Source organism: Ictalurus furcatus, chromosome 1, assembly GCF_023375685.1.
Source record: "Ictalurus furcatus strain D&B chromosome 1, Billie_1.0, whole genome shotgun sequence".
Classification (NCBI taxonomy): domain Eukaryota; kingdom Metazoa; phylum Chordata; class Actinopteri; order Siluriformes; family Ictaluridae; genus Ictalurus; species Ictalurus furcatus.
Genome location: NC_071255.1, coordinates 3,512,141 through 3,532,744, shown reverse-complemented (window position 1 = coordinate 3,532,744; position 20,604 = coordinate 3,512,141). Strand labels below are relative to the sequence as shown.

Below are 20,604 nucleotides of genomic sequence, written 5' to 3'. Positions count from 1 at the left end.
CCTTTGAAGGTGTCATTCTCTTTCTTCCAGTTCTTGTTTTGTTCATTTTGTAGCTGTGTTTGTTTAAAAAAAAAATAAAAAATCCAGCACCATTTCGTGACAATCGTTCCCTCACTAGCCTCTTTTTTTTTTTTTTTTCCCTCCTTGGGAAGTGTAAACTACTCTGTACTTTAGACTTTCCAAAAGGGGAAAGGTATTGTTATTATTTTAATATTATTATTTAGCATTTGGAAGGAGTCTCCAGTGTCAGCACGAACCCTAACACTTTTACTTTAACAACAATAACATTATTATTATTATTATTATTATTATTATTATTATTATTATTATTGTCATCATCCTCCAGTCCAGCAGATGGCAGCAACGACATTTTCCCCACAGGGAAGTATTTCGGTTTAATCCCAAATGGCTTCCTCTCTCACACACAGTGCACTACAGAAGGCTTTCAGGCGCCATTTCGTAGTGCTCACATGTAGGGAACAAGGGAACTATTTAAGACTTAACCTGCGTCACTTTTGGCCAAATGGGGCACTGTACTTTACTTCATCCGTCGGTCAAACTCTAACGTGTGATTCGTGTGAAAAATATTTTTGGTCTCACTATGTGCCAGAACAGTCAAACTCCTAAAAGTGCACAATTAATTTCTTTCATGGTGTCGAGTATGATTTTATTTTAATTTTATATTGAGTCCAAATTAAAGGATTTATTCGTGTCAAGGAAAGGAGAAGGACGTCTATTTTTTTAAAAACTCTTTATAGGTCAAAAACAACAACAACAACAGCATTTAGTAAGTTGGCTAAACATTAACATTAAATCATTAACATTAACACGTAAAGCTTTCAGGATGTTTCCTTGTGTTGGTTAGCTGTAAATTAGTAAGAATAATTATACATGCTGTGTAAATCTGTTACACAGGAACTACATGGTTATAGTAGCTAGCTAGCTCTTTTCCATAATCATATAACGTTAGTTAATAACTAGCTTATAATAAACGTGTTACAGCGTTGTAATATGGATTATTATATTAAGGAATGAATATTGTTTAATGAGGTAAATAAATACTATTTTGTATGTAAGTGTGTTTAGATCTAGAGCGCTATTTTGCATAGAGAAAACGAAACTGTAATTTATATAATGGTCGCCAGGCCGCGCCAAATATCTTCTCGTTTAAAAAGACAGCGCAGTTTTATTGGATTTATTTTCGGTATATAAGTCTGTCGAGCTTTTAAATGAGGCAATGGGTACATTGTCCATAGTGCTTTCTGTCAGGGAGGAATCTTGGAGGAATATAATCTGACAGAATCCTGTGTGTTTGGGGGTAATGAATGAAATTAAATGTGTGTGTTGTGTTGCAGCATGTTTCTGGTGGGGTTAACGGGAGGAATCGCCTCAGGAAAGAGCACCGTGTCCTCTCAGCTCAGGGAACTTGGCTGTCCTGTCATCGACGCCGATGTCGTGGCCAGGAAAGGTGAATATATAGAGGAAACAAAGTCACATTAATGCATGAAGTAACCAATTCCTCTGTTCTGCTCTGTCTTCCTTCCACAGTTCTTTCATTCTGGACTTCCATCCTCCCTTCTGCACTTGTTTCCTTTCACACTTCATTCCTTTCTTCCATTTTGGCACTCCCATCCTTCTTTCCGAACTTCCTTCCCTCTTGTTGCACTTCTGCCCTTCCTTCCTTCTGCACCTTTTTGCTTCCTTCCCCACTTCCTTCCTTGATTCTTCCAGTTCTTTTCTTCTTTCCTCACTTTCTTCCACAGTTTTTTCCTTCCTTAATTCCCTCCATCCTTCCTTCTTTCCTTCCCCACTTCTGTCCTTCCAGTTCCTTCCTTCTGCACCTTTTTGCTTCCTTCCCCACTTCCTTCTGCACTATTTTGTGTATTGAGGTGTGAGAAAGGCAGTATGTAAATGTTGAGCTTCTCGTTTTCCTGACCGCTGCAGTGACAGCTGTTACCCATTACCCGGCCTGCACGACAAAACGATCCAGTTATTTAAAATATTTATCGCCTAGCCCGAATGTCTCGAGTGTGTTTGTGTGAACCGCAGCTGTGCATTGTGTGTGTTCGACAGTGGTGGAGCCTCAGACCCGAGCGTACAGACTCCTCGTGCAGCATTTCGGGCGGGAGGTTCTGCTGGAGAACGGTGAGATAGACAGGCAGAAGCTCGGCCAGATCATCTTCTCCAACCCTGAGAAACGCAGAGTGCTTAACTCCATCACACACCCCGAGATCCACAGAGCCATGCTCAAACAGATCCTGTACTATTTCATCCGAGGTTGGAGCCAATACACACACACACACACACAAACCCCTCTATCCTTCCTTTCTTCCACACTTCTTTATCACTTCCTTCCATATATCCTTCCTCACCTCCTTCCTTCTTCACTTCCCCTCTTCCTTCAGCATTTTCCTTCCTTCTTTCATTCCTTCCAAACTTCCTTCCTTCTTACTGCACTTCCACCCTTTCTCACTTTTATCCACATTTCCTTTCTTCCTGACTTTCTTCCTTCTGCACTTCTTTCCTTCCTTCCTCACTTCCTTCCCTCCATATTTCCTTCCACACTTCCTTCCTTTCCTGCTTCCTTCTTTCCTTTCTTCATCACTAGCATCTGTACTTCCTTCCTTCCACACTTCCTTCCTTTGTTCATGTTTGATCCTTCAAATCTTTTCTTCTGCACTTCATTCGATCCTTCCATCTTTTCTTCTGCACTTCCTTCCACACTTCCTTCAACACTAGCATCTGTACTTCCTTCCTTTGTTTGATCCTTCCATCTTTTCTTCTGCACTTCCTTCCTTCCGCACTTCTTTCATTCCTTCTGTTTTTCTGCACTTCATTCTTTCTCTATTTTTTCCCCCTCACTTCCATACTTTGTGTGTGGGTAGGAGAAATATTTTAAATAATTTTTTGATGTTGCACAACATAAAACTGTTGTGTTTTTCTTTATAAGGGTACCGTTATGTCATTTTGGACGTACCTCTGCTGTTCGAGACGCGTCGTCTCACTCGCTTAATGAAGCACACGGTGGTCGTCTACTGGTAAGAGCTCTAATTATTATCATAAATGTATTTATGTTGGTATCGTCCTTTATTTATCTCTATACAGCAAAGTGGATCAAAAAATTCACAAAAATACTCTGCTCTCATGGATAGCAAACAATTGCAAACACAACACAGGTTTATAAAAAATATCTTTGTTAAATATAGGTGTGCAAAAATTATTGGCACCCCTATGAATTCATATGAGAAAAATATATTTGAAGTATATCCCCATTGATATTTTAACATGTTTTTAGTACACCTGGGTGACTAGGAACAGGAAATTGTTTAACCATGACTTCCTGTTTCACAGGGGTATAAATATGAGGTAACACACAGGCCAAATTCCCTTAGTCATTCATAACAATGGGTAAGACCAAGGAATATAGCTGTGATATGCGGCAAAAGGTTGTTGAGCTTCACAAAATGGGAAGTGTCTATAAGAAAATAGCACAAGCATTGAAAATGCCCATTTCCACCATCAGGGCAATAATTAAGAAATTCCAGTTAACTGGAAATGTTATGAATCAACCTGGAATTGGACGTGCGTCTATATCATCTCAACGCACTGTGAAGAGGAGGGTTCGAGTGGATAAAAAAATCTCCAAGGATCACAGCTGGAGAATTGCAGAAGTTAGTTGCGTCTTGGGGTCAGAAGGTCTCCAAAATGGCCATGGCCATCCCAGTCTCCTGACTTGAGCCCCATAGAAAACCTGTGGGGTGAACTGAAGAGGAGAGTCCACCAGCGTGGACCTCGAAATTTGAAGGATCTGAAGAGATTCTGTATGGAGGAACGGTCTCAGATCCCTCACCATGTATTCTCCAACCTCATCAGGCATTATAGGAGAAGACTCAGAGTTGTTATCTTGGCAAAGGGAGCTAGCACAAAGTATTGACTAAAAGAGTGCCAATAATTGTTGCACACCTATATTTAACAAAGATATTTTTTGATAAACTTGTGTTTTATTTGAAATTTTTTGATATGCAAGAGACATTTATTTAGCATTTTTGGAAGGAGTCTCCAGCGTCAGTGCTTTGTAACAGTAAACGGAACTGTATATGCGGTATAAATCCTCCCCTCTTTCTCTCTCTATCTATTGTTCTCTATCTGTCTGTCTCTCTGTCTGTCTCTTGTCCTCAGTGACCCCACCACTCAGCTGGCTCGGCTCATGCAGCGTGACGGTCTTAGCCGGGAGGAGGCAGAGCAGCGCATTGCTGCCCAGATGCCCCTGAGCGAGAAGCGTGGGCTGGCCAGGCATGTAATCGAAAACTCTGGCTCGCGCGAGGACACACATCGCCAGGTCCTGCGCTTACACACCGCGCTGGACGACTCCATGGAGTTCCTGCCCATCAGAGCCGTTGCCGTGGCAGCCGTCGCCGGGCTGGGAGGCCTCTTTCTGTACATGGTTAAACTTCTAGCATCCTAGCCATCAAGTGCAAAAACGTTTTATATAGCTAATGTACTTTATGTGCAGAAATGATGTTTAAAGGGATCGAGTCCAGGACTTCCATACTAGCACAAGTATTACAATACGGGGTGAAAATGTCGCTTATATATATATATATATATATATATATATATATATATATATATAAAACACGATTTTATGTAACGCTGTTCCCGTCAGTTCTGTACTGTTTTATTTAATTTTTTAAAAAAGTATTTTTAATAATGTGTAGTGCAGAATGGATTTATAGGCCAATTCATTAGTTTGTGCTGTACACCAAAGACATTTCGGGTTTGAGATCAGAACCTAGGAGGCGCACAGTGGCCCTTGGAATTGCTCCCCAGTCCAAAGACATGCATGGTAGTCTGATTGGCATGTCCAAAGTGTCCGTAGTGTGTGAATGTGTGTGTGAGTGTACCCTGCGATGGATTGGCACCCCGTCCAGGGTGTACCCTGCCTTGTGCCCCATGCTCCCTGAGATAGGCTCCAGTTTCCCCACGTCCCTAAAGGATAAACGGTATAGAAGATGGATGGATGGCTGGATGGATGGATGGAAACATGGATATGTGATGAGAATTTCATCTTTTAGTCCCCGATATTTACATCTAAACCTGTTAAACAACATAAAACACAGAGCCTTTTGTTTCAGACCACACAATTTGTAGACAAGCAAACGTATAGGAACAGACAAGTCTGTTGAAGTTACAGTGTTTCCCACAGGTTCAGAACCACAGGTTGTGGTGGTGGTGGTTGGTGCGGCGTGTGACGGAGCGGGTTCAGTAATAAACTAGTCAAACAAAGGTTTATGAATAAACTATTTATTGCAAACGAATGACCACTCAAAATAAATTACTACTAGCTATACGTCAACATAAATACCTCCAAAATGTTACGTTTCCAAAATGTATTAAAGAACAAAACAGAATGATTTTTGACAAAAATGTCAAAATAAATAACTTTCGAAATAAATAAGTATTTACATTATGGAGAGTGCACGCGTGAGAGAGAGAGAGAGAGAGAGAGAGAGAGCAGTGGTGGTCTAGAGACCTAGACAGTGAATGAAGAGAGAGAGAGAGTTCAATTCGGTGTCGAGGCTAGTAGCTAGCTAGCCAAACCAATTAACATTATTAAACCCTCGTACGTTAAAAATAATATGTGTAGCGTTAACGTTTACACATTAAATACGAAAAGTTTTTTTTAGTTTTTTTAGGCATCCAATACACAAAGTGCTAAGTGTGGCGTTTTTATTATCGAGCTAGGAAAAAAAAAGTTAACTTACTGTACCTCAGAAACCTCGCTGCTAACCTCCAGTTGAATTTTGACAACGGGTCGGGGTGTTTGCTGAGTAGTTATAGGAAGTTCGGATCATTTTACGGACTCGGATGTTTGAATCTCGTTCAGCGGTATGAACGAATCTTTTTCGAGTCATTTCGTTCATTTCAGCAGAATATATTAAAATGTTGCATGTTCAATTCCCCAGCACATCTAGTACTTATGCAAACGTTGATCACATTTGGAATAAAAAATAAACTTCCTTTGGATCTCAAACCCAAATATCCTCAGTCTACAGCAAAAAAAAAATAAGAAAAAAAAAAATGGGTCTTTCTGCTCTAATAGTTTCTGAGGGGACTGTAGACACTTGCCCTTGAGCCATGTTTAGTGTCTGATGTTTGCTTTTCGAAGCATTGGGGCTAAAGTAGCTAACAAGTAATGGAAGTCTCATCCAAAATCTCAACAAATACATGCCTGCATCCTTCAAACCACATCGTGAAGCTACATGCATTCAGATGAATGTAAACCGTTTTCAGTTTGTAATTCTCAGCAGCAGGACTGACGTATTTCTGGTACAATTCTGGTACAAAACTTTGAGGAGTGGGGCTTGAACCTAAACTAGATTTCTTTTTATTTTATTTTAAGTATACCTTTAAGGGTATAAGTCTATAAGGGAAGATGAGGAGAGGTGGAATGGAAGATGGTGTGTCAAAAGAGTATTCAAACACAGTCTTAATATCGAACCACACTCATTTGCATATTAGCCTTTTTCTGTTAATTGAGTTTTCTCATTTTCCATGAAATTATTTATTGTTCTGTATATAGTTCTGAGTAATTGAGTTCACTGAAGTGAACTAATGGAAGTCAAGCTAGTTAACACACTTCTTCACAGTGTATATAAATGAAGCTGATGTTGAAATGAGTCATTCCTGAAGTACCTGACGTAAAAACACTGTGATTAACGCACATGAACACTATCACCTTCTCTGTTCAGTTATTTATAGGAACAGTTACATTTTGATGTTGAACTGACACATTAAACAGTTTTCAACACAACCAGATGTAAAGTTTGATATATTTATGAATTTTCTTTGTTGCTGAGGTGGTATTTTTTATTTATTTAATTAATATACTTTTAATATTTATCTTTATATTTAACTGTAAATGTGGCATTGTTTTGATTAATTTATTCTCTGAACATGCCCCTGTCCTGCCATTGGTTTATTACCCTATTGTGTTCACCTGTTCTGTGTTCAGCCCTTAATTCGCTTGTCTAGTTCTTCTTCCTGTTTTCATGGGCGAGATTACTGGGGCTTATTTGCTGTTCCTGGTTTCTCCCAGGTAACGGTTTTAGATGATGAAGGTTTTGATGCGTGTAAATTGACTCGCGCTACGAACTTTGATTATGATTCATGGATCGGCCGTAATAAAACATGCGCTGGGTAATATGCACACGCGTCCCGCTTCTAACCGTACGTTACATTTTAGAGAATAAACTTTGTCTAAAATGTAGTACATTTGAGCATTTGAACGTTTTGTCTCCATTAAATTAAACGTTAAAATGCATTTTTTATGTTATTGGAAATAACATTAACGTAATACAGCACTTTTGAAATGAAGAGCAAACCAAATATGAACCACTTTTAACTTTTATTTATGAAAGCAGCTCCGTTTTACAGAATTTCTTAACTAATCACTTAGTTAAGTGAATGCGTGTGTGTGTGTGTGTGTGTGTGTGTGTGTGTGTGTGTGTGTGTTATGTTAATGCAGAGTGACGAGGGCCAACGGCTTCACAAGCCAGACCCCTGATTCTGTGTGTGTGTGTGTGTGTGTGTGTGTGTGTGTGTGTGTGTGTGAGAGAGAGAGAGAGAGAGAGAGACAGAGAGAAAGGCTGATGAAGACTTCATGCTAGCACTTGTTCTTTCATTTGCATGTTCTCGAGAGAGAGAGAGAGAGAGAGAGAGAGAGAGAGAAAGAATGCAGGCTGAAAGACAATTAGTCAGTTTTTCAGTTTTAACGCAGAACATCTGCAAGATGAATGTGTACAAATGAGAGCCGGTAAGTGAGAGTGTAAGTGAGAGTGCGAGCCTCCATAAATCCACCGCTGTGCTCCATCTGTCTCTTGCTTCAGATTCGCCCCACAGCAGACAAACCGTCGAGCCGCAAACAACGCTCTGAAACTCGCCTGTTTCCTCTGTTTCCTCTTTTTTGTAATCATTATGTCTTTGTTCGGTTCTTCATTTTACAAATGAATTAGGTTTAACGTTGCAAACAAAGAAGTCACAGTGTATATATAGTATATCTGATTACCAAAGGTGTAATATGTCATGTGTGTGTGTGTGTGTTTGTGTCAGAGAGCGAGAGAGCCTGTAAAAATGTTAGATCTGATGCCAGTCATGTGTTTTTAAATCAATAAGAGAATAGGTCAGTGTGTGTGTGTGTGTGTGTGTGTGTGTGTGTGTGTGTGAGTGTCCATGTCCTGCAGGTTTTGCTGATGGTGCCGGTCCAGCCATCCAACACAGTTGTGCCAACTCTGCTGGAAAACACCCTCCAAATGGGAGCTGACGGCTGCTTGGTGTGTGCTCACACACACACACACACACACACATACACACACACACACACACACACAACTACTACTACATACTATTGAAAAACTGTTTTCAGTATATTTGTATATGTAGATAGCCTGAGTCTTCTGCTCTTCCACCTATACACCTCAAGTTTCAGCATGTTGAGATAGCCTTCCTTTCACCTCGAACCTGTCTGGCAATTCTCTCCTGAACTCTCTGTTCAAAAACTGGATGCACCACCGATTCCCCATGCTGATGCTCGACGTGAGCGTTCACTGAAGCTCTTGACCTGTGTGTGTGTGTTTTTTAATAAAACGATCGTAGAATCATTTGCGAACGCATAAACAAGCAGTGCAGACCAAAGACCCTATTAAGGAAAAGCTTTTTGTCACTGTGGGAAAGAAGTTCTGCTTATTTAAACCATCCAACACATTTGTTTTCCGTTTTGAAGCTAGCGTGTAGTCATATGTTTGTTTGGATGCGTAAAGAGATGTGGCATTTCACTAATCCGATATGCCACATTTCACCCCTTCATTCGTAACAGCTACCGCTGTGAGAGGGATATTAAATGTAAAATGGGGAAATGTGTGTGTGTGTGTGTGTGTGTGTGTGTGTGGGTGGCTCAAACAAAACAGTGCACGACTAAAGATTTGCTGAATTACTGCAGGAACATCTGGATGCTAAATAAGGACTAAAACTGGAAAATTGTGGAAAATTGTAATTGTTATTGAAAATTGTTGTGGTATTTGTTGCTTATTTTGCTACAGTGTCACGTTTTATTCATCTTATAACACAGCCATTTCTTAACGATTCCCAATTTTTTATTCATGAAAGAACAACATAATTTTTTTAAAAATTCGTTTATAGCTATGTTTAATGTTGTGGAATGTCTACTAAACAAGTTCCTGTCATCACTTACGTTATAGCAGCTACAAACGGTCGCTGAGGTTAATAAGACACTACTTGTCATGTTACCAAGAAACATAATCTCCTCCTTTCCCGTGTCAGAGAATTGAAAGTTACAGCTTTACCTCTGGCTGTTACAAAGCGCTCTGATACTGGAGACTCCTTCCATAAATGCTAAATAAATGTCTCCTCACAGAAAACTTCAGCACATCAACAATTAGATAGGGTTTTAATCCAAGTTCTAGCTGCTCCTATAGGAACGTTATAGAATGATTAGAACATTACAGAGCCAGCATATTATTTCCTCTCCTGAGCTGTTTTCTTGGCCGCTGAAACACTGTGTGAAATGGAATGAAAACTCATTTGCATACAATCTCTAAGACATTTGGTTTTTATCTGATGGAGCTGACAGCGGTAGACAGAGACAGATAAGGCGAGTAATGCTGCTAAGCAGGATCCAGATTAAGCAATAATAATTGGTCTTTTTGCCTTAGCAGGTGTCCAGCTCTAGTCCTGGATCTGTCTTTGTGAGATAAGACCGGCCTTATTAAAATAGAACACAAATGCCACTACTGATCTCGTTCCGCACTGAAGTGACCACCGTCTCACATTGTCCTCACATATACGTAGCTACAGATTTGTTCTGGTAATACAGATGGAATTTAAGCAGTGGGGTGGGATGGGGGTACAAACATCTTTTTGAAGGAACGTAGGGCTTAAACAGAGATGGTTTATTCATTGGTATGATGATCTGGAGTTTATACTGAAATGTCTTGCATTGGTAGCACTAGTGTACTCTTTTGCAGCCATTGATTTTTCACCAGGTAAAACGAACTACATTTCCCAGAATCCTCAACCAAACAACGATCTACATACCCGTATCGTCTTGAGATCACAAGTTTGAACGTCCCAGCCATCGGTAGCCTAGAGAGCAAAATTTGGCCGTGTTCTCTGGGAGTAAGTGATGGCGTATTCTGTCTTCCATGTCAATCACAGCGACACCAGCCAATCATGGGCATCTGTGGGATCATGTATGCGGAAGAGGGCTGGTAGGACTTTCCTCCGAGTGTGTTATGTTGCTCGGTGATGCAGCATTTGCAGCAGTTTGCTAGCTTCACGGATCTTGGCGGAAGCACGTGTTAGCCTTCACCCTCCCCGGTTGGTGGTAGTTGTATGATAAGGGATGGGTGGGAAAAATGATCACATTGGGATCAAAACAAGGAAAAGAATCTCTGCTGGAAAAAGCGTTAAGTAAGGGACACTTGGGGACACACCGCTATTGGAAAATAATCAACAACCGGGTGGTGCGATGGAGCGAATTTGTTTTATGGACGTTCCACAACACTAAATGTCCAATATAAATGGATTAATATCAATATAAATTTAATTAATAAAAATTGTAATAGTTAGCAAGTTGGAGTGGTTAGAGGTTTAAAACACTATGGAATGTGCTGTTATTTATAAAAAGAACATTAAACGTGGTAACAGTCACACCGCTTCACATCGGGGTGCATCACCATTCTGTCGTTGATTATTTTCTTCTTAGAACATGCCCCCAAGTGTTTTCTTCCTTACTTACCTGAAACAGCTCCCGTTTATCATTCTGCGTACTACTTTTTAAAACATTAAGAAAAAATATATTTGTGTTTGAAATGAGAAGCTTGGATGACTAATATTTAATGGTTGCATGATGACACATTCTCAAAGAGATATCTATTTTATATGGGCTACTTGTATTTTTTCCTGATTTATTTCTGAATAGTGAATGTTGAAAGGGTGTGAGTAAACTTACATGGTGTCACTGAATTTAATTGCAACTGTAGGGGAAAACCGTTAATAAGACAGGAAAGCTGTCAATATGATCGTTATGGGCATGGTGCCGTTTTAAATCCATGCTGATGGGCATAAAAAATTCACACATAAAATTCCTTTGGGGCTCATTGTACGTCAATCATTCAGCATATTTGAGAAGACGGTTGGGGTTTCGGTGGGTTCACTACCTCTCGTCAGTTACCAGATATAGAGAGAGATAGATGGATGGATAGATAGATAGATAGATAGATAGATAGATAGATAGATAGTCTGGTTCTGTGTATGTGATCATTTGAAGAAACACTCCTAATGTCTGAGATGAACTGACTTCTTGTTGCTAAGGATACTGTATGTGTGTGTTTACTGTATGTGTGAGTTTGCTATTTCCGAATATCTCGCATCTTGTAAATTGAGCTAAGTGAAAGTTGTTTTTTTTCCGCCTCTTTGCGTTCTGACACCTGCTTTTCTCACGTAGGCTCATCAAAACAAATCGAGTTAAACCAGAAGATTAGACTTTGGAGCTCTGACCCCATTTTCAGAGCAGTGGCTCTATATAATTAAGGAGTTCTAGCAGAAACCAAATATTGAGAAGGCCAACTCTAAGCTTGGGAGACATGTTTGTGCATTTGTTTGACGTTTGATGGGAACTTTTTTGACGTCCACATTTCCGAAATCCCGCCCATAACCCTGTTTGATCTTATTTTGATTTCATGCAATTTAGAGGCATTTCACCCTTGTTGTCTATCCTTTTAATCAAGCCTCCAAGCCTCTACTGGGGCTGGGTCTCGCTCTCTCTCTCTTTCCCTGTTTACTAGTACATAGTGTTTTACTCTAATTCATCTTCTTTTGGAAAGCTATAGCACACAATGACGGGAAGAGAAGTCTCTTTTTTCAGTCACATCTTGCAACAAAATCTCCATTTATTAGCAAAAGTAAAGTCACATTAGACATAATCAGATACATAAAATGGAAGTCTGATTCCCTTAAAACCCCAATCAGTAATGGCTGCATTGAGACATTTTTCTTTCCTCTTATCTGATGGAAAGGTTTCTCTCAATAAGGGAACCACTTGCACCTTCTGCACATAATTATCCAGCAGTAATTAATGCTGATGATACTATGAGATATGTGATGTCACCATGTTTCTATCTCGGAGCGACGTCCTGATTGGAATTTTAATGAATCTTTTCCATCTCAGGAGCTGTTTGCTATAGAAATCGCCCTCCGTCCTGATTAAATCCATAGTTTTGGTAAATCCATACTGCTTGGTTGTTTTTTAAAAAAATTATTTTTAGGAAAACTAATATATCAATGTCCACTTTTTCACAGATGCTGTACTGATAATAATTCACACTATGGTTTTGGATTAAACACCAGGATCAGGTTAATTTATTCCACATTGAATTTAGAATCATAAAGTGTTTGGATAACACGAGTAGTAATTACATACAACACAGCAAGCAAATTCAAGAACAAGACAAGAGACTCGTGCAAAGACAACATCTTGATAAAATGGCTAAATGCATCTTGGTCCAGTCTCAGATGAATTCATGGGAGCCAAACAGAGTCCTGTAGTTACAACATGGCCCATCTTTTTCTAAATAGTATGATTAGAGTGCTTTGCATAAGTATTCACCCTTGAACTACTTGAATTTTTCCACATTTTGTGCAACCTGGAACTGAAGTGGACTTAATTTGTCCATTTAATGTCATGAATCTAGACAAAACAGCCCATATTGCTGAAGTGGGAGTCAAAATCAATATACAGTAGTTTGTAACATTATTTACAAATAATAATAATAATAATAATAATAATAATAATAATAATAATAATAAACAGAAAACTTATGACTGCATAAGTATCCCCCTATTGTTGTGAAACCCCTGTATTAGTCACATTTTATTGAGAGAGGCCAGGGGAGAATGGCCAGACTGGTTCAAGTTGACAGAAAGGCTATAGTACCTCAAATAACTACTCTTTACATGGGTGGTGATGAGAAAAGCATCTCAAAATGCACCACACATCAAGCCTTGAGGTGGGTGGGCTACAACAAGCCTCTATATTAGTTACCCATTAGAAGTCACACATTTTATTGAGAGAGGCCAGAGGAGAATGGCCAGACTGGTTCAAGTTGACAGGAAGGCTACGGAAACTCAAATAGCTACTCTTTACAACTGTGGTGCACAGAAAAGCATCTCAGAATGCACAACACATTGAACCTTGAGGTAGTTGTGCTACAACAGCAGAAGACCACAACGGGTCCACTCTGGTCAGCCAAGAATGGGAATCTGAGCTACAGTACAGTGGACCCAAGTTCACCGAAACTGGACAAGTGAACCAGGCCAGACAATGTTTTTCCAATCTTCAGCTGTCTACTTATACGACAGTACAAAACATGGAAAAGTAAAGGAGGTGTGGGGATTGGGGTGAATACTTATGTAAAACACTGTATGAATTGAATGATACATTGAATACTTTTAGATGGAAAAAAATACAGCCATCTATCTAATTCATAAGTATTTTGGTCAACCCCTAAATTTAGCCCCAATTTAACCCCTTTCTTTACTTAATAGTCTGAAGATTAGTGAAGTTGCCCTGTCCTTTTCAAGACACTTAAATATCTCCCCTTTAAGAAATCACAAACCTTAACCTCAACTCCGCTAATCAGAGTAAAGGATGAAGCCTGCAAAGGTACTGTATTTGTTGCTGTTTCCACCGTGAGCTTTGCCACCATCCAGCTTGATGAAGATCTCGTCTCCAGGGTCCAGGTGCAGGATCACTGTGTTTGAGGCGTAATCGTAGCTCTGATCCTGGTCCTGGGCTATAGCACTTGCCCTCACCTGGAGAGAGGAAGCACGAGAGACAGACAGAAAACAGGATGTGAGACTGTGAAGTAAGTATACTGTTTACTGGATGTGTCATTTCTCTGGATGATGGACATAAAGACAAGGAAACTGTCAAGCTAAGCATGAGTAACATTGTTGAGTCATCCAGAAGCGCTGACTCAGTGTGTGTGTGTGTGTGTGTGTGTGTGTGTGCACTGAGATGGATGAGGATGTACTGAAGGTCAAGTAAAAAAAAACTGCATTCAGTACTTTTTTCAGTGCTTTTTAAGGTTTTTATCACCTTTAAGTAAGGCCAAGTTTAGGAATTATAGTTAAGGTTTATAGTTAAGGCTTGTATAGTTATGGGTTGTTAGCTTCCTAAAAGAGTTCTGCTTAGAGGTCACTACATAGAATTGTAGCACGTAGGGCCATGGTTAGGTGCAAACCGGCATTATGAGGGAAGCGTTTGAGGATGAGGAGTGTAATGACTGATGTGGCACAACTGAATCATGCTGTGTTCTGCAGAACCACTACCTTTAAGGGGTCTTCCAGAGGGATAACTGATAACGTTTTTGGATTTACGAATGTGAATTTCACAGTGTCTGCATATGATGGTGTGACCAATGGACTATGACCAAGATTCAGATAGATTAGCCTAAGAAACAGTATTCCCAACTGCCTCTGGGTTAATTTATTATAGATACCTAAGGCTTTAGGGACAGGTGCTGGCCACAGGACTAGAGTTTGAGCAGCAACTATTTAGAGCCATTTAGTCCAAGTGCAAGGATAATACATGGAGGGTGGAACGGTATCTGTCCAGCATACATCCTCTCTTGTTTCTGGCTCAATCCAAGATGACCTGTTCATGAGCATTTATACGAGTCCACTACCATAGGCAGTGGCTCACATGCTAAAGCTGAAGCTAGAGGTTCAGCCAGTGTGCTGCACATGGTATTTCCAGACTTCTCAACCTTTGGGACCTCCCTCTGCTGCCAATGTCTTGGACCCCTGCTCTGCTGGACCTAATTCTCTCTCTGTCTCTGACTCAGATCTAGTTCCAGCCCCTGTCTCAGGCCCAGATCCAGTCTCAGTAATTGACTCATGGCCAGATGCAGTCCCAGACCCTGCCTCGGGCACAGATTCATCCTCACTCAGTGTCATGTAACCATATCCAGTCTGAGTTCCTATGTCATGCCCAGATCTAATCCCCATCCTTGTCTCAGGCCAGAAATCCAGTCCAAGTCCAGTTTCTGTCTCAGACTTTCAGGCTCAGATCCAGTACCAGTCCTTGTCTCAGGCCTCATATCCAGTCCTTATCTTATATCCAAATGCAATTAGTTAGTGCCTTGGGCCAGAAACAAATCTCAGGCCCTGATCCAGTTGAAGTCCCTATCTTTTGACTAGATGCAGTCCTTGTTTCAAGCCAAAATCATGTCCTAGACTCAGGTAAAGTCTCAGTTCATGTCTCCAGTCTAAGTTCCTCCAATAATAATGACAGATTTATTATTATTATAATTATTTGCATTTATGTAAGTGAGTTTCTATGTGCATGAATTTGCATTCTGGAGAGGGGGTCAGATTACTAACTGACAAAACAGATTCTGACAATAAAACAACTCATCATGATCACCTTGAGAATTTTTTTTTTAATGACAGTGATTGACCCTAGACCTTTGTGATTGGCCAACTTAGACTTTGAATAGATGTGTCATGAATTATTTATTCCTAAAGTTCCACAACCTGAAGTTCAGGATACAAGTGAGGCTGATTTTTTTTTTAAGACCCGAATTTCAAAATGATGACTTCTGACCTAATATATTAAAATATCTATGATTTGCAGTGAAAATATTTTTAAATGGCGGCTCCCAGCACATTCTATTCACTTGAATCGGTACAGTATGTTGCTTTTGCTTGCTAGTTCTTTACTTGGTAGTTCTTAGACTCAGACTTTTGTGTGTCTGTGTGTCTTTGTTGTGTGCATGTTCTGAATGTGTATTTATGGAGGTTTTTTGTGTGTTAGGACACGCTGTCAGAGCTTTGCAGCTTCACTGGTTGCATCTATATGTGTGTGTTATGACTGGCCACATGTGATTGAGAAAGCTACTGATTCAAGATGACACAGTAAAGGAGGCCAGAGATGACACACACACACAAAACACAAGTAAAGAAACATATATTTCACTTCAGATCATGCTTGGAAGTGTACCACGCAAAATGTGCTCTGACATTGCTTATTTTATTCCTTAAAAATGTCAAAAATCTGCATCCGCATTTGTGGTAGCACACACATTTCTACTGCAGTGCACTTAGCTTTTTTTTTTTTTTAAATACAGTATTTTAAAATTATATCTAAACACTACAGGTAGGTATTACATGATTAGTGTTAAGGTTTCCTAATTTTTCTACAGTATATTTTTTGTGAATTGGTGCTGCAGTACTGGCTTTTGTAATGTTGATATTATAGAAGCATGCTGATACATTAAAAAAGAAAAATATATAGGTATAATGGTCATAATAGCCATTTGCCTGTAAAATGCTGAATGCAGAATATTGTTTATTCTGTTTATTCAGTTATGAATAAATACAAAATTGTCATACTTATTATACAAAATGAACCAGTATTTAAAAATAAGATAAAAAAAAAAAAAACTGTATTAAGCTGAACATCCTGGTTGCACACCTTTTTGGTCACTTTTTTAAACTGTTGAAAGACTATACATTTTATAAACATTTGTACGCACATAAAAGGCTGGGGAGCACCAGTTGTGTTTGTAACCATGGTTCTCTGAATACTGGATAACTGTCAGATTTCCCTGGCGTTCATAATCAGCACTGATCCAGTGAAAACTCAGTGAGAAGGATCCAGCAAAATCATTTATATAAAATATTATGACAAATGGACACTTCGTGAATCTGCTGAAGGCTTTGGCATGCTAGTGCACGTGATATTCACCACCTTTCAAACAACCATAATTACAAACAGTATGTAAGTAATGTTCTCTAGCTCAATGGCTTCTGTTGTCTATCTTTTACTAGCTTTCCACCAAATTAGAGAACAACAAATATTATTCCCTTTCTGGAAAATAAAGCTCTTATTTTGTCATTTGAAACTCTTTCACTCTCATTGGCTTACACACACTCTCTCTCCTCACTGGTGATTACGCCTGCCAGTCTCCGTGTAGCCGGACAAGGCTAAAGTTGGGACGTGTTGACGTTTGATGTATCTGAGCCGTATGTGTGAGGTATGACTACACACACTATTGAATATACTACTCGAATTGCATTACAGTGTAAGTGTTTTGTATTTAACAGTGCAGTCTTTGTATTTTTTGTATTTCATTTCAGTAGTAAAAGTAACAACCACCTTCTTACCTGTCCATTTTTCACAAGATCTGCCCACATGCTGGTCCCATCGCCGCCCCTCATGAGTACATTGTAGGTAAAGAAGTATGTACCGGGAACCTTGCACACAAACTTCCCTGATGCACCATCATAATTATTGCCAATGTTGGTGACAACATCATCAAACCTCAGGATCTCGTAGCCCTCCTGCGGGTTCCGTAGGCCGGCGTAGAATGCCACATGTGGACCGGTATTAAAGCTGCCAATGCCAGCAACTGCTGTCTTGCTTTTTTCTCCTGGTGGCCCCATCTGACCTGGAGGACCGGGCTCTCCAGGTGGCCCTGGTGGTCCAGGAGGTCCAGGTTTTCCAGGTTTTCCCGGCCTGCCATGGATGTACGTTGGCAGCGGCGGGCTCACACTGTGGTCGCTTAGTGGCTCCGCTTCAGCTAGCACGTCGATGCCTGCTGCTGAACTGATTCCCGTTGCGACAGTGCCTGCCTTGTCCATGTATGGATCGCAGACCATGCGGCAGGTGCCCAACACCTCGTAGCGTCTACCATCCTCATTGCTGCCCACTGAGTTCACCAAGACCGGAATGAGTACGACCAAAATGATGAGAAGCATGATGGCGGTGGCGCCCAGCAGAATCTTCCGGGCCGCCAGTGCCAAGTTCTCCCCGTATTCTGGAATGATGAGCAGTGAAGGGCAAAGAAACCGGTAGGAGGTCTACGGTGCCAGTGGGACACCAAAGTCTCCTGAAAGTATTTGTGTGTGTGTGTGTGGGTGTGTGGGTGTATGAGTGAGAGAGAGAAAGAGAGAGAGAGAGAGAGAGAGAGAGAGAGAGAGAAATACACCAGTCTGGCAGGTGAGCACAGAAGAGTCCCAGCGTGTATTGAGAAGTCGAGAGAAGGAGATTGAATGGATGGACAGAAACGATAACGATGCTTTTATACTCTTTCTCCTGACTCAGTGAGGGAAGGCGAAAGAAGGGGAGGAGAAATGAAGGAGGGGGCTAGGACACTGAGCAAGCAAGAGAGAAATAGAGGAATAAAGAGATAAGCAGAAACATCTAGTATGCAAAAAAACCCCAGATTTGTTTAAGTGTACTTTTATTTTTTAACATCTTGCTGTGGGATTTTAAGTTCATGTTTGTGTGAGACAGTTCATGTGTGAGACAATTAATGTTTTTTGACTTCAAGAAAAATGAGACCAAGCAGAGAGAGAATGAGAAATAAATAAATAAAACGCGGATAACAAAACAGGAAGAGAGAAGAGACCGAAATTCCCATTATCGCAGTCAGTACCAGTGAATTAAGTGACAAATTGAAGACAGTAGGTGAAAAACTTGGTATCTAACACACACACACACACACACACACACACACACACACACACACACACACACACACTCTACTTTATGGTCCATGACATAATTCTGTCCATATGCATTAACGTTCTTGATTCCAGCTGGCAAAGATGACTGGAGTCAATAGGACTGCAAATAAATTGTAATCCACACACAGCTAGGAATCACCAGACATGGTCATTAGCAGAGGAAAATACACCAAGTGTGGCAGGGCGTGAAACACTGACACCTTGGAATTTAAGCTCATATGTAACATATATCCAAGACCATCAGTCATCTATAATTAAAATGGAGCGATGCTAAATTAGCATAATGCACACACTTTCCAGAGAAACAGGAACTTTGGAACAAACCTTCTTCAAAATTTGTGCAAGCAAAGTGTTTATGAAGCCATAGAAGTTCATATCCGAAATAATAAAACTGTAGAGGATTGACCATGCCATGAGTGCAAATACAGAATCGCCCACATACGTTGGCCTAAAAGATGTGACCTTTTCAGTTCAGATCTAAAACATTGTAGACTGAGGCGAATCCTACTGTCTGCACTGCTACACAGTATGACTCAAATTCTTTTACTTCCTGCTTAATTAATTCATTATTTTATTTGTTGTAGCTACAAGATGCTAGAAAATGAAATTCGTCACTCCTTCTGACTCAAACCTCCTTGCCCTTGGTCCAGAGGATTCTTGCCATCCTCTGTTGGCTCCCTAGGGCTTATTTGTCTGCTCCCTCCCTCCACGAGAGGAGAACAACTTCCTTCAAGGCAGTCAGAGAGCCCAGAGATCATCTTCATCATCTTTGTACACTTGGCAAGAAAATCTGTGAGGGTGAATTCCTAACTCATTATTTGATTTTACTTGAAAGCAGACATAATGTACAGATTAGACTTGTGGCGGGACCAGGGAGAGGACAGCATGGGAGTTTGAGTGTCTGAAGGCTTAACAGTGTCTCAAGGCTAAACTACAACCTACTGTAAGTGCCATTTTGTCCCACTTTCTTTTTCATTTTTACACTTCAGTGCATGGACCGCAATTACACGCAATTACTGTATAGTTTCAGCAGTTGTGGCATAAAAAGCCATAAATAGAAAACATACTGTACTATCACTACATGATTCCTGAGTTTTCACTGCTTGTACCCCTAAAAAGAAAGAAAATATACCATCAGAATAGGGCTCTTGAATTCTTAGTCTTTATGATACCTGTAAGAAAACAAACGGTCACTAAGGGATACCTGCAACTTTGGTGCCTGGACCCCTATAAAGAAAATATACACTGATGAAAACATTTATACTATTAATCCCACTCCTGAAGGAAATTCTCACGCAGTTATGTTTGTAGTCCTTTAAAGCTAAATTAAATTTAAATAAATTTTCAAATTTAATAGTGAAGTCAATTGCTTTGTAAAAAAAAAAAAACCCAACAAAAAACAAGCAAAAGAAAACAAAAAAACACTTTTGGAGCCACGGGTTGCACATCACTATCAAATCCCACTCAAGTAAAGTTGCATAGTGTTGCATGGCAGCTCAAAGAGGCAGATCCGGACTTGTTTTCAAACGCTACTAATGCAGAATATGGTGGAAACAAAACCCTGATCCTGATGTAGATATTGCGTTCTCCATCCATCATTAAGCTAGAAGGAGCTTCTGTGCTACAAACTCTCGATTTCAGAGTCAAGAATTTCATCTGAGCCGCCAACTCATCGACATTACTGCATTTTAAGAATAGGTATGTTCTTAAATAGTATAATACGATACACAGATTTATTATTTTGTATATTTATTGCACCAGATTTATTTACTTTCATCCTTGACAATGTAGACTAAATAAGCATTGAATCTGGAGATGTCATTTGTATGTAATTTGTAAGATGTAATAGAACATGGCACATTTTGTATCACACCACCTAAATGGTAGTCGAGCAAAAATATTGGAACATGTGACCGACAGGTGTTTCCTGTTAGATTGATTATTTAAACAATAAATATCTCTGAACATCTACTCTTGGTTTTAGCCTTCAGT

General features: G+C 40.0%; 2 protein-coding genes across 3 annotated transcripts; one reads left to right on the top strand and one right to left on the bottom strand.

Annotated features, from left to right (window-relative positions):
* Positions 1-493: 493 nt before the first annotated feature.
* Positions 494-4,613, top strand: dcakd (dephospho-CoA kinase domain containing). The gene is made up of 5 exons (XM_053620182.1): positions 494-787; positions 1,356-1,468; positions 2,074-2,277; positions 2,951-3,038; positions 4,180-4,613. Exons 2-5 carry the CDS (start codon positions 1,357-1,359, stop codon positions 4,463-4,465), a joined length of 690 nt encoding a protein of 229 aa, XP_053476157.1. The 5' UTR covers positions 494-787; position 1,356; the 3' UTR covers positions 4,466-4,613.
* Positions 4,614-13,064: 8,451 nt separating this feature from the next.
* On the bottom strand, positions 13,065-18,152 carry LOC128605053 (C1q-related factor-like). 2 transcript variants are annotated; one of them, XM_053620173.1, is made up of 3 exons: positions 17,707-18,152; positions 17,248-17,652; positions 13,065-13,890 (listed from the first exon to the last, which is right to left on the bottom strand). In XM_053620173.1, exons 1-3 carry the CDS (start codon positions 17,839-17,841, stop codon positions 13,711-13,713), a joined length of 720 nt encoding a protein of 239 aa, XP_053476148.1. In that variant the 5' UTR covers positions 17,842-18,152; the 3' UTR covers positions 13,065-13,710. The 2 variants fall into 2 exon arrangements, with proteins under 2 accessions (XP_053476148.1, XP_053476141.1); XM_053620166.1 differs by having other exon boundaries at positions 17,248-18,152.
* Positions 18,153-20,604: the final 2,452 nt, after the last annotated feature.

What these genes read in the sequence shown, in the direction of transcription:
- dcakd (XM_053620182.1), top strand. Translation starts at nt 1,357, where the DNA reads ATGTTTCTGGTGGGGTTAACGGGAGGAATCGCCTCAGGAAAGAGCACC. An exon ending in CGATGTCGTGGCCAGGAAAG is followed by an intron (nt 1,469 to 2,073) that starts GTGAATATATAG and finishes TGTGTTCGACAG; the next exon opens with TGGTGGAGCCTCAGACCCGA. An exon ending in CACACGGTGGTCGTCTACTG is followed by an intron (nt 3,039 to 4,179) that starts GTAAGAGCTCTA and finishes TCTTGTCCTCAG; the next exon opens with TGACCCCACCACTCAGCTGG.
- LOC128605053 (XM_053620166.1), bottom strand. Translation starts at nt 17,841, where the DNA reads ATGCTTCTCATCATTTTGGTCGTACTCATTCCGGTCTTGGTGAACTCA. An exon ending in ATCTTGTGAAAAATGGACAG is followed by an intron (nt 13,891 to 17,247) that starts GTAAGAAGGTGG and finishes TCCTCTCTCCAG; the next exon opens with GTGAGGGCAAGTGCTATAGC.